This window comes from Antechinus flavipes, chromosome 4 (assembly GCF_016432865.1).
Source record: "Antechinus flavipes isolate AdamAnt ecotype Samford, QLD, Australia chromosome 4, AdamAnt_v2, whole genome shotgun sequence".
In the NCBI taxonomy this organism is placed as follows: Eukaryota; Metazoa; Chordata; class Mammalia; order Dasyuromorphia; family Dasyuridae; genus Antechinus; species Antechinus flavipes.
This window is the reverse complement of record NC_067401.1, coordinates 474,909,918-474,937,619: the sequence shown is the minus strand read 5'-3', so window position 1 is coordinate 474,937,619 and position 27,702 is coordinate 474,909,918. Positions and strand designations below refer to the sequence as shown.

Genomic DNA, 27,702 nt, shown 5'->3' with positions numbered 1-27,702 from the left:
GGGCTAGCCACTGACATGGAAGACGTTTTTCATGAAATCTAAGTGGTAGGCAGAGTCCCTTCAGATGGATTCTCTGAAGATTCTCTTTGAAAATGATGGTGCATGGACTCCTTCAATCCCCAGAGTAGGGAAAGGTGTCTTCCACACGTTATTTGCTGCTCATAGGCAACTGTCCTAATGCTCAAGAGAAGAAAAACTAAAAGAGCTAAAAATTCCTATTGTCTGGAGGACAATACAGCTGAGTGGTCGTCACTTCCGTGGGCATACCAGACCATCTACTGGTAATACGCCACTAATTAGATGCAAAACTAAACAAAAGAGAGAGGGAATTAGACGGTATTTGGGATGCTATAGAGTGTCTGATCCCAGGCCAGACCCTAGAATAAATGGTGCGGAAGTGCACCAAAGAAGTCAGGAAAAAATGAATTCAAATCTGGCTTCATACAATGACTTTCTATGTGACCCTGGTCAAGTCCCTTATTCTGCTTGCCTCGGTTCCCTCATCTGTAAAATGGGCATAATAATAGCACCCACCTCCCAAGATTGCTATGAGATCAAATGAGACAATAACTTGTAAAGCTCTTAGCACAGGACCTGGTTCACAGTAACTACTGTATAAATTGTTACAGATATGGGAGATGAACTATCAGAGACATCTGAAAGATTATGGAAAACAGGGAAGGCATCAAAAAATCAGAGAAAGGCAAATTTTCAAAAAAAGGAAAGAGAATGGAGACTGAGAAACAAAGGCCAGCGAGATTACAACAGACCAATACTAGAGATGACTAGAAACTATGGTGCTGGGGTGACAAGGATCTAGCGTGGTTTAACAGGTCAAGTTGGTCTAACCTCATTTCCTTTTTGGACCACGTTACTCAATTAACAGATGAGGAGAATGCTGCAGATCTAGTTTGCCTAGAGGCCAGCAAAAGGTTTAGATAAAATGGCTCAATAAGCCCTTGTGGGGGAGATGGAGAGATAACAGATTGGACGCCAACCTTATCTGATGGATTCAGAACTATGCAGAGAATTGCATAGTTGTCTAAGGCTTCATGTCTCTGTGGCAGAAGGGCCCTGGTGGAGTGACCCACAGAGATTGGATTCTGATAAAAGCACAGATGACACAAAGCTAACAAAGATGACAGGCAAGCCGAAAAGGACCTTGACAGTCTAGAGCATGGAGTTGAATCCAAGACGACAAAATTCAATAAGGATAAATCTAACATCATGCACTTGGGTACAAAAAAGCAGACAGCTTGATGCAATGGAAAGGACATTGGCTCTAGAGTAAAGGATCTGACTTCAAAGTCTGGCTCTGACATTTTTTTCTCTTCCAGCTCTTGGGCCAGTATAACTGCAAAATGAACTTCACAAATGTAAGATTTTAGATAGCAAACTGTTCTGAAAAAGACCCAGGCGTTTTCATGGACTCCAAGCTTGCTGCGAGACAGCAGTGGGCCATGGAAACCAGAAAAACTAACACTGTCCTAGGCTGCATAAAGCAGGGGAGGGAGGAAGGAGTGGGGAGGACTGGGTTCAGTTCCAGAGGCCCAGTTTCGTGTTGGTAAGCTGGAGAAAACCTAGGCCAGGAAGAGAAGGAGACTTGAGTTCATGACATTCTGAAGAAGTTTAGGGATGGCCAAGACAAGGCTTAGGGATGTGGGGAGGGCAGAAGGAGGGAGGATTACGGTGGCTGCCTCCAAGCGTCGAAGCCTGTCATGTGGAAAAGGGACTGGATTCATTTGGTGGGCCCCCACAGCTCTAAGGCATTTACATGGCAAGAGACCCATATCATGAAGCCATGCCATATGGAGGAAAGCAAAATGCAGCACTGATCTCCAAAGCAACGGCATCAAGGACATCGTGGAGGGAAGGCCCAAGCAGACGTTCAGACGCAAGGTGAGAACTTGCTCTTTACAAGAAAAGTCAGCTCTTCACAACAGACAGGATTCCAGACTGTGGCAGGAGAAGCCCACAAGACGGCCCACCAGAACCTTTGGCTTGCAGAATGTTTTCTGACCTAAAAGAAGCTGGTTGGGGACTGGAGAGAGGTTTCTTTTAAAAATTGGCAGCAAAATTCTTCGCCGTCCGGTCCCAAACAAAACTCGACTGAGAAGAGCCAAAGGCTGGAGAGTGCAGCCGGCACACCCCACCCTGGAGCTGGCTCGCTGAACAAAAAAGGGAAAGGCTGAGTGGCCACGGACACGCAGACAGAGCCAAGCTTTCCCATGAAAAGCAAGGAGCGTGGGAAAGGCCACGGGACAAGAGACGAGCAGCCGAGCCAGAGCGCTCGCCAGCCACGGCAGCGAGGGCCCAGCCCAGCACACAACAGGCTCCCCACAGAAGGAGATGTGGTCATGGGGAGAGCCCGGTACCAGCGCTGGCCCTCTGAGACAGGCAGGGCCGAGGCCTCCTGAGAAAGTCTGCATGAAGTGGACACTGTCCACCGTCATACAGCCCACAATCAATCGGCAAATATTTAGGAAGCACCGGCCAGCTGCCAGGCAATATGCTGCGAATGTGGAAGCAGTCACAGGACCTCAAGGAGGGACAGTCTTGGAAGCCACTGGTATCCCACGGAGCAGACAGGCTGTGGGACACGACACAAAAACCAGACTTACACACACTTTTACAGAGACATCAACTGTCAAGTCACAGCATCTGGCCTGTTTTTCTCACACTGTGGCACCTTACCTGAAAACCAAAGGTCACAACGAGTGGCTCATCAAATTATGAAAGCTGAACATAATGAAATATTACTGTGTCATTAAAAATGACCAAAGGGGAAGACTCTATTAATTGTTGCCAAGTGAGAGAGGGGAAGCTAAGTGGAGCAATGGACAGAGCCCTGGACTCAGAAGGCTCAACGATCAAATCTGCCCTCAGACGCTGAGCAAGTCACTTAACCCTGAATGTCTAAAGAACCCCAAAACTCCAAGCAGTAGAAAGAAGCAAGCTCAAGACCTGATGAGAAGCACACCATGAAGATGGCCAAACTCTGCAATGATCCATCGGTCACAAGTCACAGATAAAGGAGGGATCTCTTAAAGTAAGGGGAACTAGCAATTGGCAAAAAAAAGAAAAGGTCATTGAAGCATTTTTTAATGGACAGGAGAAAAGAGAAAGTTCAAAAGGAAACAAAGGCAGGAAGGCTGTAAATGTGACACGCCAAACTTCAACACTCTATGTGATATAGACTTTGTATATATAAATGAATTTTTTAAAAAGAGGTCTGGATGTCCACAAAAGAAAGAGAGCCATTGCCTACTGTCCAGCCTACGAGAAGTAGGCCATTAGTTCTGATGTACTGGACAAATGCTGCATACGGACAAGCCAAGGGTCCACAATGACTAGATGGAAGAAAACTGGGAGACCAGACAGCAGCATCTCTGGAAAAAAAAAAAAAAAAAAAAAAAAGGAAGAGAAAAATCTTACCTGTCGATAGAATTTTTCATAGACTGGATTTCCACTTGACAACTATAAAAAAAAAAAATCATTAAGATATTACTTTTAATTTCTTATATTCTTATATATTTTTCATGATCAAATGATATATTTCATTTGCTAAATGGGAAGATAAATAATAATTATTAAATGAAACTTTCCTCCCCCAATTCCAATTTTCTCTGACGCAGTCATCCATTTCTCCCCATGGGCTGCCTCCCAGAATGATTTCCCAGAGGTCCTGCATCCATGCTGTTACCCTCAGCAAAGTCAGTTCTTTAGGGCAGATGGTCCAGGAGTATTTTAGAATGGTACAGGGTTCAGGGATGCCTCCAGCAGAGGTAGGGATGTGGAGGTCAGCATCAGCTGAAAGTAGCTGTCCTGCACTGGGGGGAAGTGGACAATAGTGGGGAAAAGAGGGTTGGTTGGAGAAGGAAAAGGTTTATGACTCCCCTGAGGGTCAACAAGGGGTGCTGGTGTATCTTCCCACTGAGGCTGATCCCCCACCCTGGATGCCATCCAGGCCTCCTGCCAACCCTTCCATCTCCGTGCCCGGTCCCACCCTTCCAGCCGCTCCAAACTCTTCAGTCTCCTGTTGTTCATCTCCCCGATTCTCCCATCAAAACACCCCCCGAGTCTCTCACTACAACCTCTCAGGGCCTGGCCTTTCCCAACAGCCTCCAAGCTTCCCTTGCAAAGCACAAGTCTCGCCATGCCTTCCTCCTATTCAAGAGCAACCTAGGCCCAGGCCCAACCAAGTAAGCGCTTCACGAATGCTCTGGGGGTGAGCAAGCGGGCTAAGACACTTCAGAAGCTGCCTGTGGCCTCTGGGAGAGAACACCACCTCGCTGGCGTGGCTCCAGACTGTTCCCCAAGACACATCTCTTTACTCCTACCCGGCTGTCCTAGACCCAGGATGCGCTCCCCCCTCACTTCTATCTACGGGAGGCTCTAGCACCAGCTTAAGGGCCAGGTCCTAGAGGAGACCCCTCCAGACCGCTGGCCTGGTCCCACCCCCAAATTCTGTGTATTCCCCTCGTATGTACAGATTTTGTGTTCTACTTAATTGTATGCATGCCGTTATCCCCATAGGAAGAAAGCTCTGAAGGCCAGGACTGTATTCCCAGCACCCAGCCGGGTGATTCAATGTGATTGCTCCCAGTCTCCCAGCCAAGCCCAGGTCCAAGGCCACCTTTAGGTGACAGTCCCAAAGCCTTCTATTCTCCAGTCTCTAAAGCCTTCTGCCAGTTCCTTCGATCCTAATATGGCAACATCTTGAGGCTCTCTGCTGAGCAGCGTGCCCAACTCTGGACTTTCTCCAGCTCCGTGATCCTCCCCAAATGCGGAGCCCAGAACTGAACACCCCCAACCACACGTCCCTGCTGAGAACATCACGTTTCCTCCGAGGCAGCTGGTGATAAGGACAAGGATGGGAACAGAACAGGATGAGAAGGCCTGGCTGGGCGGGAGCTGCAGGGCTGGGAAGAGACCTTGCCTTGTTCTGTAGCTGCCTGGAGAAGGGCAGGGCATCCAGAGATCAAAGACGGCTTATGTCCTCACAGGGACAAACTGTACAGACGAGTCAAGGCCAGTGGCCCCAAGAGGCTGGGGTCAGGCGGCTTGAGGTGGATGGTCAGCCTCTCACTTGGTCACTCCAGAGAATGGGTCATGGCTGCGAGACCCCAAATGTACTTGGAAGAAAGAAGGGATTTCTCTGCGATGCCTTTGTTAAGTCTGAACAACGTTGCTCTCGCTGGCTGGACCCGCAGCAGGCTTCCACATTTCAAGGCTCTGTGACCGCCCCGTGGGCATTCGCCCCTGAGGGCCAGGGAGCCTCACCAGGGCGCTCCTAGGGCACGTGTTCTAAGAGGCACAAACTATGGTCGCCCCATCTGGTGACTGGGGAGCCACACCCGGAGGCTGCTCTGATCACACCCCAGTCTACCAGCTGCTGTGCTGCAGATGCCCCAGGCCAGCAGATGGTACCAGGAGGCCCTGCCTACATCTGGGACCTAGACACTACCCGAGAAGCCAACAGCAGAGACCATGCAGTCACAAGGTCTAACAGTGCTAAATCACTTTTAATAAACTGTTCTTAAAATCTTTAAATTACCAGAAGAGAAATGGCTACATTTGCTTTTATAACCACAAATTTTGGAAATGTTTTCTTTTTTTCAGTGCTTGGCTGGGGTAACCCCATCCCCAACTGAAAGTAACACATCACCACCGCTCCCAGCCCCTCCTGAAACGACTGAGCCCTGTCTGACCTCTCAGACCATACTCTAAATTATATTATGGTTGTTCTGGTATAGTCTATGACATAGAAGAAAAAGCTCTGAATTTGTAGTTAAAAGACCCAGGTTTAAATCTTGACTGCTATTTATACTTATTTGTGTGACTCAGTCAAGTTACTTACCACCTCTGGGTCTCAAGTTTCTTCATCTGCAAAATGGGGAGGGAGGGTCAGAGTATGTGACCTCTAAGATCACTCCCAGCTCTAAATTTTCTGTCTAATTACACAGTTTTGCGCATCTATTTCCCTGTAAATCCTGGGACTAAGAAACAGCAACAGGGAATTAGGTGAGTGTCAGAGAGGCTAAAAAAAAAAAAGATGGGAAAAGCCCATCTCACACCCCAGATAGCAGCTGACACGTCACAGCTCATCTTCTGGAAGTCTGGTACCCCCATCAGCTGACGATGAGAGGGTGAGGTATTTAAGTTCAAATCCCAAATTACGAAACATTGTCAAGTCCAAGCAGGAACCTTAAAGCTCGTCCAGCCCATCCCTGCCATTTAATGGAGAATAAACTTGGCCAAAACTCTGCCTCTCCTCTGCAGCCCCAATCTGAGCACTTCAGAGCCAGCACAAAGAACGCAGCCCTTAGCTTCTGCTAGCTTCCTCCTACAAAATCACTTCCAGACATAAACGGGTGTCTGAAATAAAAGCAGCCGGACAGCAAGAGTATCTAGGGAAAGCACGACGGCATGGAGGAAAGGAGGGAGTTCAGAGCGGCGGGGGGCCAGCTGAGCGAGATGCTTGGGAAGGTCTAGAAAAAGAGAGTCGGGATCACCACGTCGCTGACAAAGCACGTCAACAAATGACGGCAAGGAGGATGCTTCCTCTTTCTGGGTTCAGCTACATTCCTCCAGGCAGGTTTTGGGAACCTCAGCAGTGACTAACTTCTTGAAAATGTTTGTAGCAACGGACCAAACGTGGCAAGGAATTGGCTTCTTAGTGATTAGTCTCTTCTAATAAACTGGCACAATTCTCAAACAGTAATTAAACAAATGAGAGACCAATTTCAAAAGACTTTAATAACTAAAACTTGCAACAGCTAAGCTGAGTCATTTGTGTAGGTTACAGAATAATAGTATTTTCCAAAATGAGAGCTTCTAGAAAAGTGTTAAGTTGATTCATTTATAAAATGAATAATTAACAACCAGACACCAGATATTTGAACTTAATTTTCTGCATGACAAATAGCCTTGCAAGTCCCTTTCAGCTCCTCTCCTGGGCCAGTTCCTGTGCTGGAGCATCCTCCCACCCACCTCCCATTGGGGAGATCTTCCTCGAGCCTTCATTTGGGGCAGGGTTGGCTGTCCTGGCCTGTCGGCATTCCCTCCCAATCTGTTTCCTTCTGAGGCTTCCAGACCATGTCCTGGGTCAGGCCCCTTCTCCCCTCCCTCTCAGCCCCCGTTGGAATGTAAGATCCTTGAGGACAGGAGCTCCCCTTTGTGTGTTTGCATCCCCAGCACTCAGCACAGTACCTGGCACACGGAGCAGTTAGTAATGCCTTTTTATTCATTCATTTCCCCAGAGGATGATGCTTTTAAAATGTGTTGTTGAGCAGAACTGGGCCACCAGAGGGTGACACTGGGGCGGGGGAAGTTGAGGGGTCAGATGGCATAAAGTGGTTTATGAAAACACCTCTTCTAGGGAAAGCCAGTGTTCTCTAGCAATGGAAGGAATATTCACACATGATAGTAAGAATAAACACCTCCCATTTCTTTCCAACCAATTTGACGAAGTCTTTAAGCACCGACTTGGGGCGGGTGCTCTGCGTGGGAGGGGGATGGTTCCTGCTTCCAGTGACACAGACTGTGGACTGCTGGGCACCAAAGGAGGGAGCACAAGAGCTCTCCCCCAGCCCCTGGCCAGCCCGTCTCTCTCCCACTGCCGGGGAAGCCAGCGGGCACAGCGCCTCAGAAGGTGTTTTAAGGCCAACCGGTGTTTTATTGGTGCCATGTGAAGGAACAGCCACACGGAGAAAACACAATTTCCATGATTACTGAAGCATCCGGAGTTTGCAAAGCACAAGGTAGAAAGAACAAGGATTCCCATTTTACAGATGATGATGCTGAGGTTCCAGGCAAGGGGCTCTGCTACTCTTGGATGACCCTGCAGTCAGCACGAGACTCTCCAAGAGAAGGAGCGGGAGTCACAAAGGGGAAAGGGGCAGAGAGGGCAGGGAAGGGAGGGGGCCAAGGACCAAGCCCTCTGCTTGTAGAGCGACAGCACGTCAAGGACCTATCATTTCCTCAGTGGCGGGAGGCAAGCCTTCTGTGGTTCTCCGGAGCCCGGAGAGCTGAGGGGGCGCGCCGTGTTGGCACATGGGCCGGCCCCAAGAGGTGGCTCCAGCATCCTAGCACCAGGTGCAGCACTCTCCCCATGGCCACCCGCGTCCCAAGTTAGGAGAGGCCAGCCTTGTCAGCCAGGCCCAGCCCTGCTGGAAAGGGTGCACACACAGAGCTACCCACTGAACTGCACACGGACCCCCGACACTGGGCTCGCTGTCTTTTTCTGTATCCAAATGGCGCTGGAAACCTCTGGGGCCATCAATGACCTCAAGAGATCCCTTCTCTTGCCAATCACTGTGGCTCACCTAGTCTCTTTTTTTCTGTAAACCTCTCCTTCTGTCCTCATTCAACCTCCCTTCTTTACAAAACTGGAGGCTGTTCACAACTTCCCTGTTTTCACCTTCACTCCAAACTCATTCCCAGTCCCTCCTCCTCTCCTCCAATTTTGGATAAGAAGGGCAGCCCCTCTACACACGCCCACTGAAATCCATCCTCTCCAAACTTCTCACCCACATTCTCAAATCTCCACCATCTTCCTATCCACTGGTCCCTTTCTCTTTGCTCACAGACACAGCACTTTCCTCCACCCTTAAAAACAACAAACAACAAACAACAAAAAACCCACTTTCCTAAGCCCTAACAGTCCCGCCCCCAAGCAAAGTGCCTTGTAGCTCTCTTCCTTTTCTTGGGCAAAAGTCTAAAAAAATGCCCTCTAATACCACTACACAGACTGGCTAGAATGATAGGGAAAGATAATGCGGAATGTTGGAGGGGATGTGGGAAAACAGGGACATTAATACGTTGTTGGTGGAATTGTGAACACACCCAGCCATTCTGGAGAGCAATCTGGAATTATGCTCAAAAAGTTATCAAACTGTGCATACCCTTTGACCCAGCAGTGTTTCTACTGGGCTTATATCCCAAAGAGATACTAAAGAAGAGAAAGGGACCTGTATGTGCCAAAATGTTTGTTGTGGCTAGAAGCTGGAAAATGAAAGGATGCCCATCAACTGGAGAATGGTTGAGTAAATTATGGTATATGAATGTTATGGAATATTATTGTTTGGTAAGAAATGACCAGCAGGATGATTTCAGAAAGGCCTGGAGAGACTTACACGAACTAATGCTGAGTGAAACAAGCAGGGCCAGGAGATCATTATATATTTCAACAATAATACTATATGATGATCAATTCTGATGGACCTGGCCCTCTTCAGCAATGAGATGAACCAAATCAGTTCCAATGGCGCAGTAATGAACTGAACCAGCCACGCCCAGCGAAAGAACTCTGGGAGATGACTAAGAACCATTACATTGAATTCCCAATCCCTCTATTTTTGTCCGCCTGCATTTTTGATTTCCTTCACAGGCTAATTGTACAACATTTCAGTCAGATTCTTTTTGTACAACAAAATAACAGTTTGGTCATGTATACTTATTTTGTATTTAATTTATGCTTTAATATATTTAACATATATTTGTAAAAAAAAATATATATATATCCTCTACACTCATTACCTCTGCTTCCTTTTCCCTTGGTTCTTTGCATTCTGGCCTCACTGTGTTAAATGCCCAATCTAATGGTCTCCTTGGCCCTTCCACAGGCTCTGACACTGTAGAACATCCTTTCCTCCTGGCTCCTTTCTCTTCTCTGGATTTTGATAACATTGCTCTCTACCGATTCTCCTCCCACTAGTCTAACCATTTTTCTGGCTCCCTGGCTGCCTCAGAATCCATGTCAAGCCCCTTAATTCCTGTAAGAATGCCTCCAAGCTTCTGGCCTGCCTCTCGGGCCCTGTCTCTCCCTTGCCTCATCAACTCCCTTCAGCTGCCGATGATTCCCACTGAGCTCCAGTTCCACTTCACCAATGGCTAACTAGACAATTCAAACTGATTATGTCCAAAATCAAACCTATCTTCGCTAGACTCTCCCCTTTTCCAAATGTCCCTATTTCTGTCAAGAACTCTACCATTCTTATAATCTTCCATGTTGCTAATGTCAGCATTACTCAGGATTCCTCACCTTGCCTCACCTCGCATGTTCAATCAGTTGCCAAATAATGGTTGCAGACCTGGGTTACTAGAAAGATAATACAATTATTCCTTCTACATCATGACTTCCCCTTCACAGTTTCAAAATACTGTAGATCAGCTTAAAAAACTAAATAAGAATTTTTTAGAAGTTTTGTGAAAGCTACAGATGACACGTGAAGAACACAGAAAGTTCAGAAATTCAGAAATGCATAAAATACATTATATAATATCATCATAATAACATCAATATTGCTGCTATTAATAATACAATAAGTACTACAAACACCCCATAAAAGAAAAAGAATCCAAAGCAATCCCAATAGACTTTGGATAGAAATGCCATTTGCATCCAAAAAAGAACTATGAAGACTGAATATAAATGCTATGTTTACTTCTTTTTTTCTATTTTTCTCTCCCATGTTTTTTCCCTTTTGCTCTGATTTTTCTTTCCCAACATGATTCATAAAGCAATGTGTATTAAAAATAAATAAATTTTTAAAAGAAAGGAAGAAAAAATTCAGCCTTCTTTTCAGTTACAAAGAGAGCCAAAAATTTTTATGTGGATTTCCAGATTGCAGGGGCCATCATGCCCCAGACCCTAAGATGCAGAAAGGATAATTGTAATGTCTTCAAGAGTAATAGAGAGGTTCAGAAGAGAGTATTTGAAGGGTAAAAATAATGAATTCTATTTTAGGGATGTTGCATTCAACATGTCAAGGGAACATCCAGTTCGAGATAGCCAATAGGCAGCTGGAGATGTGATCCTGAGATTCAGGGAGAGGAGTGGGTTAAATAAAGAGATCTACATAGAGATTATAATGGCACCGATGAAGTCACTATGAGAAAGGACTAAAGACAGAAGCAAAAAGGGTTCAAGATAGAGACTGGGGGAACAATAAAGATTAACAAGTGTTACTTAGATGAACATCTAACAAAGGAGACTGAGAAGGAACAGGAAGAAAGAAAACCAGAAGTGGAAAAAAAAAATAAATAAAGGAAAAACTAACAAGGAGATGAGAATGACTAACAGTATCAAAGACTGAAGAGAGTTCAAAGAAAATGAGAATTGAATAAAGGCCATCAGGATTTGGGCAGGTAAGAGATCACTGATAACTTTGTAAAGATCACAGTTAAGGCTGAATGATGAAGTCTGAAAACAAGGAAGACAGCTGGTGAAGTTTAGCAATGGAGAAGACTGGAAGAATTTATGACCAAAAAGACAGAGAACATTAAGAAACATAAACTGGATAATTTCTATTATGTTCAATTAAAAAGATTTTGCAAAACAAAATCAATGCAACCAAAATTAGAAACAAAGCAGAAAGCTGGGGAATAATTTTTACAGCAAATGTCTGAAAAGGGCCTCATTACTCTAATATATAGAGAAGAGTCAAATTCATAAAAATACAAATCATTCCCCAATTGATAAATGTGGTCAAAAGACAAGAACCGGCAGTTTTCAAAAGAAAAAATCAAAGCTATCTATTTTCATACAAAATGCTCTTAATCAATATTATTAGAGAAATGTAAATCAAAACAACTCTGAGGTACCATCTTACATCTCTCAGATTGGCTAAGATGACAGGAAAAGATAATGATAAATGTTGAAGGGGATGTGGGAAAACTGGGTGCTAATGCATTGTTGGTGTAATTGTGAAATGATTCAACCATTCTGGAAAGTAATTTGGAACTATGACCAAAGAGCTATAAAAATGTTCATACTCTTTGACTTAACAGTATCACGACTGGTTCTGTATACCAAGGAAATCGTAAAGGAGAGAAAAGGACCCTATATGCAAAAATGTTTGTAGACTTTGTTTTTGTGGAAGCAAAGAATTGGAAATGAGTAGATGCCCATTAATTAGGTAATGGATAAATAAGTTATAGCATATGAAAGTTATGGAATATTATTGTTATATAAAAAAATGACAAACAAGCTAATTTTAGAAAGACCTGGAAAGATTCACATGACTTGATACTAAGCAAAACAAGCAAAACCAAGTATATATTGTACACAGTAACAGCAAGACTGTGCCATGCTCAATCACGAGAGACTTGATTCTTCTCAGCAGTCCAGTGATCCAAGGCAATCCCAATAAATTTTGGAAAATACCATCTGCATCCAGAAAGAGAATTATGGAGATTGAATGTAAATCAACACATGCTATATTTGCTTTTTTCCCCTATTTTTTTCTTCTGTTGTGGTTTTCTCCCTTTTGTTCTGATTTTTCTCTCCCAACATGATTCATAAAGAACTATGTATTACAAAAGTTAATATATATGTAAAAAACCAAAATAAAATACACGTGGGGGAAAAAATAAAAAACCATGAGCAAAAGAAGAAATGGGAAGTAGCACCACACATTTATCAGATTGGTTAACACAATAGAAAAGGAAAATGATGAATGCTGGAAGGAACGTGGGAAGGAGACTAATGCACATTAATGGAGTTGTGAACTGATCCAACCATTCTGGAGAGCAATTTGGAACTATGATTAAAGGACTATAAAAACTGTCATACCTTTTGAGCCAGCATTACTACTCCTGGGTCTATATTCCAAAGAAAGCAAAAAATAAAAATAAGAAAGGGAAAAAGACCAATTTGTACAAAAATAATTATTTTTTTGTAATGGCAAAGAGAAGATGCCCATCAATTGGGGAATGGCTGAACAAACTGTGGTATATAATGTAATGGTGCTATAAGAAATGAAAAACAAGATACTTTCAGAAAGACTTATATGGATGCTTAGAAAAGTGAGCAGAACCAGGAGAACATTGTACAAAAATTAACAGCCACATTGTACAATGATAAACTATATGAATGACTCAATTATTCCCATCAGTATAATGATCTAAGACAATTCCAAAGGCTTCATAAACCATATCCAGAAAAAGAACTGATGGAGGCTGAATGAAGACTTACGCATACTGCTTTCACTTTTTTGATGCTTTTTTTCCCCTCTTCATCTGTTTCTTCCTTCACAACTTGACTATTTTGGAAATCTTTTTTTATATGATGGCACATATATAACTCATCAAATTGCTTGTAATCTTACAAAGGGAGAAAAGTTGGATCTCCAAATTTTTAAATGAAGGTTATTTGGACATGGATCTTTGTGATATTCCCCAGTTCCACTTAACAGTATGTGAGCAGGAGCAAAGGAGGAAAACTGGTGTACTCATTCACGGTCAGCATTTGGTGAGGTTAACAACAAGCCAAGGAAGCAAGGGATCCAAGAGCAGAACATGTAGAGTTGAAAAGATTCAACAAGGGGCTAAAGCTTAGCCAGAGCAGGGGTGATGGCCTAAGATGTAATTGAGGGATGGAAGGAATGGAAGGCTTCGTGAAAACAAAAGTAGGCTTAATAGGAGATAAGCACAGGTAGAGATGGAAAGATAAAGGATCATGTCGTAAGACTATTCATCATTCTTCCATGAACATGGAAATGGGAGTCTTGTGGGTGATGGTGGGATCCAGGACTATACCCTGCTCACTGAAGATGTGACATACATTTTACACTCTACATCTTCCACACTAAGTGGGTAAGCTCCTCAGGAGCACGGCCTAGTTTTAATCATCTCTACAAGCCTTCCAAGGCTTAATAATCATACTGGCCACCAATGAAATCTGTATTTTTCACAGCACTTGTAGCAAGTCTCAAATATTTGCTGGACTTCATTAGAACAATTTTATTCGGCACATGAGATGTGAGCTTGCTACAACACACAGGATACCAAGTGGCTGGTTTGGGAACCCAAGGAAAACAGGCTTAGCTACACTGCTATAATTAACCAAGGGCTTTCTATATCCGAGCAGGAACCTGATACACAGATGTGTCTTAAAGCGCATAGCTCCTCTTTGTAAGAGACAGCAGCTTGTCCCAAGTTCAGAGCCCATCTGTCGATCTGGCAGGCATCTCAAAGGTTGCATCGAGTCCAAGTTCCCTCGACAGGCACTAAGTAGCTATTCATCTTGAAACATGGCAGCCAAATCAATACAAGGTCTGCAGACTGTGCTGAGTGCTTCCTGTCTTCCAGACCCCTAGGATTCTCTCACTGACCACAAGCCGATGGGCTCACACTCGGCCGAATCCTTCAACTCTGAACCAACGCTTCGAAAAGGACAAAAGGCCCTGGCAGGTTTCCTCTTGGGAGGCAGGCACACAGACAAGCCACGAACGCGATGCTGTTTCTCAGAGATCCCTGTACGTGCCCAAGGACTGGCCACCGCGCGTCCAGATGGCTCACAAACCACTTCTGAGCCCAAGGGGGCCTTGCACGGACAGATGCTCCTTGCAGAGCAGCAACCTTACTTACTACCCTTAGCAGCCTGAATGATTCTCTGACCAGAAACGTCGGGCTCTTCAGACTCCTCCATCCCACTCCAGGCTCATACACTGTTGACTCATCTCCCCAGGACTTTTCTCTGCCAGGCCACAGAAACCTCCTCACACTGGAAGCTCACTCTCTGGAAATATTCTCACACTGCAAGGACCCCTTCAGCCTCTGCCTCTGATTGGCTGCTCCTCCCCGAACCTCCATTTGAAGGAGGGGGGCCAGCAGAGCCATCTCTACACAGGCCTTTTTCCCATGACCCCTCACCAAGTACCTTCCCCTTTCCCGTCCCCTCCCCATTTGGCCTCCTTTTGTCCATGACTCCCCATCTTCCCCCAGAAACATAAGCCTCTGATGGGCAGACTGTCTTTCTACTTCATAATTGTTTGGTGACGACTTAAAGCAATAACCACAAAGCCATCCAAGGACTTTTACAATTAAAAGAGGACTCGGGTTCCTTACTGGGCTTTCTTCTGTGTCCTTATTACTGGATGTATGTGGAAAAGCTCAGAGATCTGAGTTTGACATCTCCTTGTGAGAAGCTTGAGATTCCATTTGCCTGTAAGGAGTGGGACAGACCCTTCAACCCCTCGGTTCCTCCCCTCTTACAGGCTCTCAACCTCCACCCTTCAATGACGGTGACAGGGAGTCTGCAGATGACCCAGGGGCCCCCAAGGAAGCAGCCCAAGGAAGAGGCAGCTGTTTGGGTCCCTAGAAAATGCACTAGCCCTTGGTCTGGATGATCTGGGGTCTGACTGCACAATGTTCATGATGGAGCAGCAGTGACAGGCCCCCGTGCAGTGAGGAAAGGACCAATCACCGGCCACAGGAAGAGCTGTAAAGGAGCTGCTATGATCGAGCATCACAAACAGAGAGAAAACTAAAAGGGTTTTTATTTTGCAAAGAAAAACAGGTTCTTTCAAAGCAAGGAATGGGGATGGTAGAAGACGACAAAAGGAAAAGAGGGAAGGACTAAAAATTGTTGGAATCCTAGTATTAACTCAACTTGAAACAAAGTGATAACTCAAGGGAGATGTTAGAATCCTAGTGTTAACTCAATGTAATTGATACAAGGCTTGTGTTCACACCTTTACTCATTGGAGTTCACAGTTTGGGAGATTTCAGGGTTTAGGATGAGATATCTGAATTCACACCTCCCTTGAAGCTCTTAGGGCCAAAGAGCACTATGGGAGAAACCCATAATCCCTCTCTCTCATCCCACAATCCCTCTCTCGAAGGAGCATAAATAGAGCTTCAATGGGCCAGTCAAGAAAGTTTTTCAGAGTGAAGAAGCTACAAGTCAAGAGTTCAGCTGAATTAGATTGGAGAGGAGCACACTGGGACAGACGCAGAGCACTCTGGGAGATTGAGAGCCAGAAGCTCTCTCTCCAAGGCAAGAGAGATCCATTCCATTTTCCACTTGGCTGGCTGGGCTGAAGGACAAACCTTTGGATTTGGAGACATTTGGAAGGAGCTCTTGGATAGGCCTCTAAGCTAACCAGGCTACATTGGAGGCAATAAAAGATCTGAACTTTTATCACCTAGCTGCGTTTTGAGGTGATTATTACTTTCAACTCCAACTAAGGCTGCCTCCAGAAAACCTCTCCCGAGAAACCTGCTTTCTCCCTGAGAGAACCATCATAATATATATTTTAAAGAAGAAAAAGAACACTACAAAAAATGATTTGAACAGAAATCATCTCTAGTCACCAGCTTAATTTCAGATTAAGTTAAGAGATCAGACCCAGAATTTGGCACCTGGAACATGAAAGAGCTTCCTGCAATCAAATGCTTTCTGCCGATCTCTCATTGAGCCCCCAACAGTCCTCAGAAGTAGCACTTAACAGGTGTCTACCACTAGGTTCCAGGCACTGTTCTAGGGGCTGGGAATACAAACACGAACCACTGCATGGAAGGGTGCGACATGGAATCAGGCCGGAAAGACAGGAGGAGGCTGGGACGTGGAGATCCCTGCCTGCCTCATTAATCTCAGGGGTGGGGAACGGAGGCCACTGCCCCGGCCCAGCTGGGGTTTAGAAGGCACTGAGACGCCGCTCGTGGCATTCCTTTTACTGCCCACTCGCCTGGTAAGAGTCAAAGAATTTATTTCTTAGACTAAAAAGAAACACATTCAGGTCAAACAGCTACTTCCTCTGCCTCAGGCTGGCGCAGAAAAGCAGTCAGCCCCCAGCTCCCCCTGGCCTGGGCCTTTCAGAAGCCAAATAGCCTCCCTTCCCCCTCTGAGGACCAGCCCACCCCAGGTGCTTCCAGGGCCACCCCATCCCCAGAGACAGGGGAGGGGTGAGGAGGGGCAACTGCAGCTGAGGCCCGGACAGGAGAAGGGGGAACAGACCACTCTAAACGGCTGAGTGTGCATACTGGTGTTTCATAGCTCTCAACTGTCAGAAACACAGCCCTTAAGCAAGCAGGCGTCATCAACCCAGAATCCCTGAGCCGGTACGGCTCTCATCTGGTTCAATTTGGCATCAGTTTTAGGGGGCTAGGTGACGTGCTGGTGGGGGGCATCAGACTTGTCTTCACACATCTCCTTCTAGCCCTGCGGTGATTTGAAGGGGGCTGCAATTTTTCTCATAGTTGTCCCCGTCTAAGTATTTTTCATGGACACTGTAACACAAGATTCCCACAAAATGAAGTTCCCTGCTTTTTACAGACACACAACAATGCGTCGGTCCCTCATTCGCCTCTCCCTATAGGGCCATCCTTCCACGGGGCTGCACCTTCCTTCTTTCTTGCTCATAGTTAAAACACGTCAAGACAGGGAACATTCGGTGCCCCCATTAGAATGGCCACCCATCAGCCAATGCACAGAGATCTCACTCTTAGAGTGCACAGACTGAGGTGTCGGTCAGAGCCCTCTGCCTCCTTTACCCACCGCCCTTCAGTGACTACTGCGTCCATTTGTCCTGAGGGTCACTATGGCCCAACGCGTATCACCAAGGGATCAGCCAGCTGCGAATGAGCTTCTCCATCCTTGGGGACGCAGCCCCCGACAGTAGGCTGGCAGGGGCCAGGTCAGTACTAGAAGCTTTCCACCATAGCAATCTCTACATATGTGGCAAAGAATTCTGGGACGCAGGGTCCCTGCCACTCTAGATGAGGGGGCAAGCTGAGCGAGCATTGCCAATGGCTAAAGAAGCGGAATAATATGTAGGCGATGCTGGAAAATGTACAACGATCTCACTGTCATACTAGAATGTTGTTAAACACGGATACCAGGAAAACTGAAATGGGGACACACAGGTATTGGAAAGAAAGCCCTGGAAAAAATAGACCAGTGACTCCGTGTTTGGGAATTGTCTAAAATACAAAGGTCTCCTGAAAGTACCAGAGGACACATTTTTATTTTAAATGAAAGAGTTGGGATCAATTTTATTTTGAGGTAGAGTTAGCTCAAGGCACCAAAAGGCAGCTGGGAGTGCAGGAGACGAGACACAGCAGCAAGAGCTGCAAAGGTCAGGATACCGTGTCCTGTGCAGGGCCAGCTGCTGCGGACACCCGAGTCTGAGCCCGGAGCAGCCGTGCCCCCTTGGCCCAGGCCCAGGCCTTGTGACCAGCGCTGCCTGGCACGCTGCACCACCCCCTGCAGGGAAGGTGGGGAGCAAGTGTGGAGATGACCCCACGAGCCTCCCCCCGACCAGGCCCAAGAAAATGGAGGAGACGGAGGCCTGGGTCCAAATCTTGCCTTTAAATCTTGGTTCTTGGGGTAAACCATCTAACTTCTCTGGGCCTCAGTTGTCTCATCAATAAAACGGGGAGCCTGGACTCACTCAGTGTCTTTGCACCTATGATCTGATGATGCCTGTCACTGATTTAAAAAAAAAAAATCTCTTTTTGAGTAGTGGGCAGGAGGATTTACCCAGAGCATGGAGAAGATTTTGCCTTTGGGGGAATTCCGAGGAGGCAGGGGAGGCTGTGGCAGGTCCCAGGGCTCCCTCACAGACACAGATTCGGATTGGAGACAGTGAAGGCGTCAGGAGGCCTGGGCCCACCCCAGGCCACGACTCAGCAGCCCCTCTTGGGCCCGCCTGGCACAGCACTGGCTCCCGAGGCTACTGGCTACTTGTTTGGTGCCTGACCCAGATCACAAAGCAGCAAGGAGATCACTGCCCTCTTTTGGGAAAGAACCCCAGTTCTGTGGGGTTTTCCCCCTTCTACACCCAGGGCCAGTGATGCAAGGGGAGCCTGGGGAGAGGCTGTTTGAACTTCCCTAGTGAGGTTTCCTTGGCCCAGCAGGGCACCCGGGCCCACTGCAGCCTGGCACCAGGCTCCAGCAGGCAGTCCACCAACCAGTGAGGAGGAGGACAGACCCTCCTCCTCCATGAGAGGCTGGCCCTGCAGAATCCCTGCCCCCAGCCTCCTGCAGGAGCACGCTCGGTTTCTGGAAGATTTCACACATAACCCTTTGGATAGATGGTCAGCGAAGGCCTCCTGGGAGGCTACAGAACAGTCTCAAGCCCCTGGCCCAAGTAAGGGAGCCACCAGTGGCTGCAGGGAAAGTCCATTTCCCCCAAAGCAGAGCAGGCTGAAGTAAGGCCTGTCCCTGGTGCTGCTCATTTGCCCTCTTTGAGAGAAATGGCTTATTGAAGGCCCCCTGGGAGAAAGGGGAAGGTAGGAGGCAACCTCCTCGGGATGGGGCAGCTTGCAGGGGAGAACGTCTGCTCCCGGAGGAGAGAAGGCAGCTGGGGCCTGTTAGCCTGGAGTCACTGCGCTCTGTCATGGGCTCCACAGCACCTGGCTCTGGTCATATCCACGGCTCCCTTACCACAGCAGACGTGAGGACATCACATCTCCCCAGGGGTTTGATTTTTAACTTAAAAAAAAAAATCATTGTCTTTGCTGTGACCTGGGCCCGGCGTGACATTTGGCCTCTCAGGATTCCAGATGTGGCAGAGCAGGTGCAGACCGGCATTACAAGAAAGTCCCTACAACAGCCCCCCCCCCCCCCATATGCAGCCCCAAAAGAGAAAGCAAGAAAACCTAGCCAGGGATTGTCCCCCACCTCCACCCCATGGATTCTTGGGAGAAAAGGCCGATTTAAGAGAATTCCATTCAATTTGGCCTCAATTGGGCCAGGCACTGGGGCACACAAAGACAAGAAAAATCTCTTCCCTCAAGTTTGTATTCTACTGGAGTAAAATACAACTTACCCAGATAAGTCATTGTTAAAAAAAAAAAAAAAAAAAAAAAAAAAGGCAAAATGTCATGTAAGAAGGAAGAGGGGAAAGGAGGGGGAGATCCCCAACACACGGAGAGGGGATAGCAAACAAGGCCTCCTGAGCCGAGAGCCCTAAGAAGCAGAAGGAAGTGGGCAGAGTGCTCCCAGCAAGGCCTTTGGAAGTCCGGAAAAATCAGGCCGAGGGGAGTTCAGTTTTTTTCAAGAGGAACTAGGGAGCCACCAAAGGTTTTTATTTTATTTTATTTTTATTTTTATTTAAAGACAGACATGAAATGGGCAGCTCTATGTCTTAAGAAAGTTCCCTTGCCTGCTATGTCAATGCTGAATGGAGAAGGGCGACGATGGGAGGAAGAAGCCCAATGAGGAGTTTGACTAAATCCCCTAGCTTTCTGCCCTTCCCAGCCCAAGAGCTAGAAAAGGCCACCACCGCCCTCCCCTATTCTCTCAATTGCTTTCTGTCTTTCTCCCCCACCCTCTTGCCCCTTCTCAGGGCTTAGATTACCATCCACAAACCCCTTCCTAAGCACCCCACTGCTGTCCTGGGCCCCCCAGAGTCCCCCTTGCTGCTGTCCTGGGCCCCCCTTTTTCTTTCAGCCCTTCTGAATGACTCGTCTCTCTGCGGGTTACCCCAGCTCTATCTGGATGCAGCCCCGATGTCTTCAGCTCCAGGCAGTTCCACATCTCCAGTCCTGCCAAAAGCGCCACCTTTTTCTTCCCCCTTAAATCCCACTTCTACCACTACTGCTAAGGGCATCAACCCTTTCCAATCTCCAGGCTCAGCTCAAAGTCATTCTTGCCCTTCCTCAAATTAAGGGATCCTAATTTCACAATCTGTCTAAGTTCCATCACCCCTGATCTATTACATGCTGTCTATTCAATAGCCTCCTCACTGGTCCCACAGTCTCCACAGCTGACCAAGTGCTCTTCCTACAGCCCAGCTCTGATCTGATCACTCCCCTGCTCAAAAAGCTCCCATGGCTCCCTACTGACTCTAGGAAAAGACATTTTTTCTTCTGACATTTAAAACCCTTCAAAGGCTCCAATCTAGCCATCCAATCTATTACATCATTTCCCCTCCCATAACAATGCTATACACCATGTCATGTACCTCCCACTTTCCTGCCTTTGCACAAATGGTAGCCCATGCTTATAATGGTTTCTGTCTCATGGAAGCCCTAGCTTCATTCAAGGCTCAACTCAAGAACCTGAACCGACCACTTGCTAGACAGTGCTTCCCCCCAAAATGAAATCTACTCTGTAATGTCTTGACATCTTCGTGTACATGTTATATCTCTCAGGGGAGACGTGAGCTCTTGGAGCACTAGACTGATTTTATCTCCCTTTTTCCTACCCTGGTACCTCACATAATAGGGCTTACTGATGGCTGCTTAATTGAAAAATCAAGCCTGCCCCTGAGGTTCTGGGTCTGGGTGGCCATGAGCACGAAGGTGCCCTTCACAGAAAGCAGGGGCCAGCCTTGTCCCTTTTCGGTTTGAAGAACCCAGTGGAGACAGATGTCCAAAAGGCCGTTGGTGATGCAGTCCGGGGGCCAGGAGAGAGATCAAGGTTGACTGTCCAGCTCTGAGAATCAACTGGATAAAGAGGAAATCATTGAGGGAAAGAAAGAATAGAGTACAGGAGGCTAGGAGACTTGGGGAGGCCCAAGCCAAGGAACAAGAACAAGTGAACCTAAGAAAGGTCATCAAAGGCTGGAGAAAATAAGAAACAATGAGTGTCATGGAAGTCCAGGGAAGAGAAAAGAGAAATCAATTTTGGCCTCAAAAGCAGCAGAAATGCCCAGAAAGAGAAGACTTGAGAACAGGTGACTGGATCTGGCAAAGGAGGAGAGCAGCATTTCTGGTACAGGGGAGGGTCTAGCAGACCGCTAGAGCTGGAGATGGGAAGGCCTGTTGGGAAAGCAGAGGGAGCAGCTCCAGACAACTTTCTGTAGGAGTCTGGCTATGAAAGGAAGAGAAGCAAGTGAAAATTTATCTTTTTAAAAATGCTGAGACTGCATACTTCTTGCCTTTTCAACAGATAATGGAGGAGAGGGGAAGGGTGAGAATTTGGAACGGAAAATAAAAATTAAAAAACAAAGTGGAACGGTTCTACTAAGCCTAAACTCCGAGGAGTTCAATGATAAAAAGGTCAAGTCTCAGATATGGACACCTTAATATTTTTAGCAGCACCTTCTATGGTAGCGAAGACCTGAAAACAAAGTGGATGAGGCTAAACTAATAGCTGTATATCAGCAGAGTGGAATATTACTGTGCTTCAGGTGGTAAATATGAATGCAGAGAAGCATGAGAAGACTTATCCGAACAGAGACAAAATCAATTCAAGTGAACAAGATCAGTGGGAAGAGTACATCTGCTAGTAATGTCAACAAAACAATCCAGACCAAATGCTGCAAAATTATAACCCCGATCTGGCCCCAAAGAGAAGCTATAAAAAGTCATCTCTCCCACTGCATATAGCAATGGAGGTCCAAGGGTGGGGAATGCTGCCCATGGCGGTCAGTTTTGCTAACCTTTTTCTCTCTTTCTTTTAAGAAAATATTGTATTTTTTATCTTCAGGTTGGCCCTGTGCAAACAGGTTGGGGAAGCTTGCTGAGACAGATGTCCTGGATTTTCTTTATCAAGAAGGACCCAAGGGTCTATCATCCAGGGAAAAGTTCTGGTTCCTTTCCACCATCCCACACTCATTGAGGCAACTTGAAAAAATGCATCAGTGAGGGCCTAGGAGAGGTGGAAGGAAAAAAAAAAAAAACAAACCCAGTCCAAATGAACAGGATTAGACAAATGCTTCAAAGCACCACACTGGGACAAACTTAAGTCGCACTTCCCCCAAACTGGGCTTAAAAAAATTCAGCGTTTTACAACACATGCTTTATATCCATTTTTCTTATGATCACTAGAAATATGACAAAGATGAATAATGCAACGAAGTGAAAAATTAATAAGGGATCTTTAAAGGGGAAAAAAATGCAAACTGACAATTCAGTCTTTTAATATAGCATTTCTGAGCAGGAATTTCAGTTTTCCCTTAAAAAGCTCTTATTTAGGGCCAGAAGCCTACAGCTGAGCAAAAATGATATACTTTCTCCCAATGATCACTCAATTGCAGTCTGTACACCCTAGAGAGGATGGCCTACAATGTCAATAAATAAACACTGGCTTATCTCAGAAGCATGTCTTTTTTTTTTTTTTAATTTTAAACTTTTAGCAGTTTGCTCCTTAAAGTCAGTCAACTTAGGAGGAATCTATTCTGATCCATACGAGTTGTTAACAGAAACTTAAAGATGTCCCCTACTTTCTACGACAAAAACATACAAGTGCAAATAATAACTATAAAACCTGCCACTTTCCCCCAATGTGCCACTGAAAACACTCGTCAGTACAATAAAAATAAATAAATAAATGGGGCATATCAATTACACATCAGCTACTGACACTAAGCTTAGATGAGGTTTCCTTAATGGGCACTTGAGAACAAGTTTTATTATCCAATCTGGACATGTGGCTAAAAGCCTCATTAGCTGGGAGAGGAGAGGCTGAGGCTGGAGGCAGAGGAGAGATGGAAGGGGAGGAAATGGGGCCAGGAAATGACCATTTCTAGATCTGGCTGCAAGTAGAGGCTTTAGAAAGGGTTGGAAAGTCAAATGCCAGATGATTCCGAAAGACCCCCAACCCAGGCCCAAGTCTTCCAAGGCCCTACATCCAACAGGACCAGTCCCGGACCAGTCTCAAAGGGGCCAGAGGGCAGACACCAGCCTAAAGACTACATCAGCCCGGTCGACGAAGGGGAGAGGGGAAAGACAACAAAGCTTGGAAAGGACCATAAATTCAAACTGCTTCCGTCACTATAAAACCTTAGAACTTTTGAGGCTGACTTCCTATGTCAGAAGGAAGTCTGACATAAATTCATCATGTTTGGTGCATTTTATGCTACTGAATATACCTCATTTTATGAAATCTAATGACGTGCCCCTGGTACACAGTAAGTATGTAATAAATGCTTTCTGATCACTTGTCTCTCATCTTATAAACTGGGCCTGGTAATTCCCTGTAGAAATGACCTCACAGGAGCAATAGGAGGCTCAAGTAAGCCTGGAATACGAAGTTCCAGGCAGCCCCAGTACTGGTTGTCCTTGAAATGTACAGTTCTATTAGCTGGTGAAGAGCCTCAGTCCCTGGTGGAGGACCTCAATGGTCCCTCCCACACAGACACCCCCACCCCATCAGACCTAGCAGAGATCCCAGAGCGTGCTCCCTCCTCCCCTTACTGAGGAAGCACAGGAAAACTGCCGCACTGAAGTAGCAGCCAAAAGGCCCTCCTGTCACGGAGGCCTCTGGACAATCTGCTGCACAGTCAGACAGAAGCCCGAGCTGTTGGCCTCAAAGGGGACCTTGGAGGTCATCTCGTTGACCCTGAACAAAAAGGGTCATGGTCAGTTGACTGGCCCAAAGTCATGCACCTGAACAGGGGCACTATCTGAACTCAGGTCTTCTGGCTTCCAGCCAGTGCTCTTTGCACCATGGGACCTGATGTCAAGCACTCGCCCTTTTCACATGCCCTGTCGGATCCTCAGGGCATCCCTGTGGCTAAGGCAGAGAGGGTGCCCATTTTGGGTGCCCCCCTCATGCTCACAAAAGAAAAGATCTCAAGGAAGAGTCTCCAAGGACTTAGACAGATGCCCTGGGGTCTGTGGGAGCTCCCGGGCCAGAATCCCAGAGGATGAGTCAGTGACAATCAGAATTCTGTATAACCTGGGACTGCAGATGGGCACCCACCAGGGCGGGCTCAGAGCCCTCCAAGTCCTTGAAGCAGAGAACAAACAGGTCTGCCAGGGGCGGGGGTGGGGGCAAGGGGGATCCTGGTTCAAATCCTAGTTCTGGTGGAGAGGGGGAGCAGAGGGAAAGGGGCTGGACGGCCTGCCAGGCTCACAGCATTGCGCTGGCTGGGTGATGCATGCTACAATGCCACCTGTTTTTCCCGCTGCAACAATGCCCCCCAAAAGAGGAAGGAGGAACAAGGGCGACAACCATCATTACCCTGAGCACCAGAGGGATGTGGCAACCTGGAGACATGCTTGATTACGGTCTCTATGGGGCCTATCAACTTCCTGGGGCAACTCAGCAAAAAATCAATTCAAATTTTAAATGACCAACAGCCAAAAATCTGAAAAATCAGAGAATGTGAGAGCCGAAAGGGTTCTGCAAGTTGTAGAGCCCTGGACCTGGAGTCAGCAAGACCTGAGTTCCTATTTCACCCCAGACATTTGCTAGCTGTGTGACCGTGAACAAGTCACTTATTTGCTCTGTACCTCAGTTTGTACATTGCTAACATGGGGCTAATAAGACTTTCTCCTAATAAGACCCACCTCAGGTATTAATCATAGGCTACTTATCATAAAGATCAAATGAGATAGCATAAGTACAGTCCTCTGTTAAAGCTTAAAGAGCGACGTAAATGTTAGCTCTTATTACTGTCATCATCATTATTATTTAATGGGTTTTCTAGGTCCTCAAAGAGACAGGCAAGCAAAACATGCCTTAAATGGAATAACTCTTTTAAAAACCACATAACTGGCCAAGACGATGTCTGGTTCTGGATCTCAGAGGTTCAATCTGTTGTTGTACAGTAGGCAAGGAACCCAGGGAAAACCAAGCAAGGGTCTCCTGGTCACTATCAGTTCCACTCCTCCCACTCGCTCAGCATTCCAAGCCATCACTGGTGACCAACCGGAGGCTGATACACGACGGGGCAGCCAGTCGGCCCCGGCCTGCAGCTCACAATGCTCCTGCATGGACTGGGGCACTTTGGCCACTTCCAGATTGAGTCCCTGTGAAGCACCCTCCAGCCCCTCTAGAATCTACCTGCTGGGCCAAAAACTCCCCAGAGATCAGTGGATTCTGAACCACAGAAGTGATGCTTTTCTTCCTCTTCATCCCTTATCCTTGTTGACCCTCCTCTAGCAAAGGCGGCACTCACCACCATCCTCCCCCTTAAACACTCGACACAAGACTCTCAAATGAAATCACGGGCACTTAAGCTGCTTCACTATAAACCCTCCTCACTCCAGACTCTCTCCTCCTCTGCCAGCTTCTCTGGCACACTCTCCTCTGGGAATCTGCTCTTCCCAAATGGAAGGGATAAGCAGGCTGGGCCCAGCTTTCCCCTGCTGGTCTAGCACAACTCTTAGATGGAAATGGTCACTTCACACCAAGGTTCCCATCATTTATTTATACACCAGCAACTAGTGCTTGTTAGTAAGCAGCAAGAGTCCGCATTGAACTTGACTTTTCTGGTTTCTCCACCTTCTGAAGGAAGAAATTATCATTAAGAAAAGTCAAAAAGTTATGAGAAAGGAAGAAGAGGGAGAAGAGAGAGAAAAAGGGAAGCAAGAAAGAAGGGAGAAGGAGCCAAGAGGCAGGAAGGAGGAGAAGCTGGAAAAAAGGGAGGAAGAAACAAGGAGAGAAGGGGAAGGAGAAGAGAGACCCACAGAGAGACAGAGAGATAACTCTTTTGAGTTCTCTAGAAAACTGAACTCTCGCTCATGCCCGTAGCCACGTGTCTATGCCAGGTTTGTGATGCCAGGGGCTCCTGGGCCCCTCCTGTATTTCCTCTTCCTATTCAGTGGTCTGCAGCATCCTCCAATGAAAAAATTTGTTTGTGTTTCTCTGGCCACTGATTTTGATCCCAGAGCTCTCCATCACTCTTCTCCCCCCTCCCCTCTGGTCTTTGAGTTTCTGAATCATAAGGATTTTTCTTGCCGTAAACTCTCCACCTGCCCCATTTTAATACACCATCTCTTTTCTGAACGTGGTATACCCAACCAGGGAACACAGGGGATCATAAATCTAAAGCTGGAAAAGAGCTCAAGTCAGTCCATCAACAAATATTTCTGAAGCGCCTCCTATGTGTGATGGAGCTATGCTAAGGCTGGGCCACCTAAACTTCATCTGACAAATGGAAACCGAAGGTTGAATGCTTTGGCCAAGGCCACCCAGATCTCATGATGATCCTGAAGTCAAATGTGCATCTTTCCACTAGAAGCTCTTGTTCTTTTCACTTGCGGCCTAAACTCTGGCCATCTCATGCACTGACGTTTAAGGTTGGAACTTAAAAGAAACAAAAGGAACATTAAAAGAGACATTGGTCTCTTTCTTGAATTTTGTTCCCTTTTAATTTCTGAGGTTCTCGACGGCAATTCTCCTTGCTACACTGAGACGCGTATCTAGTTTGGAGGAGACACCTAGGAGATTAAAGCCCTTTTGATTAGATTTATAGAACTCTTGGCAAAAAGGTTCTTACCAGCTGCTAGCAGGGGTGCTCCATCCTAGGTAGGAGCCTTTCACCTCTTGATTTTAACAAAACTCCTTCTAAGACAGCACTTCCTCAACCAGGAGTTCATTTCCCAAATCAGTCTCCTGGATCCCAATGGCCGAGACTGACTTTATTTGACTTGGTATTTTATTTGGCCATTCTTTGCCTCATTTTTAACCCAACTTCAATCACTAAGTGGGTGCAGCCTCAATCAAACTGAGACCTATTGAAGACCTCAGCTTAGAAAGGGCAAGTCCTCCCTCCCCCTGCATCCGGGGCCATCTCCAGACCTCCTGACCTCTATCTGGCCACTGGGCCCAGATCACTCCCAGAATTGGTGCCCTTGCCCAGCCCTCCTTCACTTAAAGCCAAGTCACTTGCAAGCCATGGCATCACCTCCCTGATGCCATAGTCTACTTCAAGAAGGGAAGGACAAACAGCAACCATTTCTTCCACATCCTTTGCCTTCAGTAGAAGGGCCTCAGTTTCTTGAGAACCAAGATTTTGTGGGCGTCAGCAGTGCTTTTCAGTTCCTCCTGCCAGAATCACTGGTGGGCAGCAGTCACCTGTTTTGGCAAGCAAGCTCTACGAGGTTCTCATTACATTTTCAAAACGGGCCCCAGGGAGACAACAGAACTCTGTCTTTATCTGAGCACTGAATTAACCACACAGGTGGGCAGTGGACAGAGTGCTGGACTTAGAATAATGAAGACCACCTCCGACCTGTGTGACCCTAGCTATGCCTCAGTTAAGCATCTATGAAATGGAGATAATAGCAACTACC

General features: G+C 46.5%; 1 protein-coding gene across 2 annotated transcripts in view; it reads right to left on the bottom strand.

Moving 5' to 3' along the window:
- The window catches only part of EPS15 (epidermal growth factor receptor pathway substrate 15), a 119,529-nt gene that overhangs the window by 84,534 nt on the left and 7,293 nt on the right, over window positions 1–27,702 (bottom strand). For both annotated transcript variants that reach the window (XM_051999712.1, XM_051999713.1), the window contains exon 2: window positions 3,436–3,477. In XM_051999712.1, the coding sequence (XP_051855672.1) occupies window positions 3,436–3,477 (42 nt within the window). The remainder of the gene's footprint in view (window positions 1–3,435; window positions 3,478–27,702) is intronic.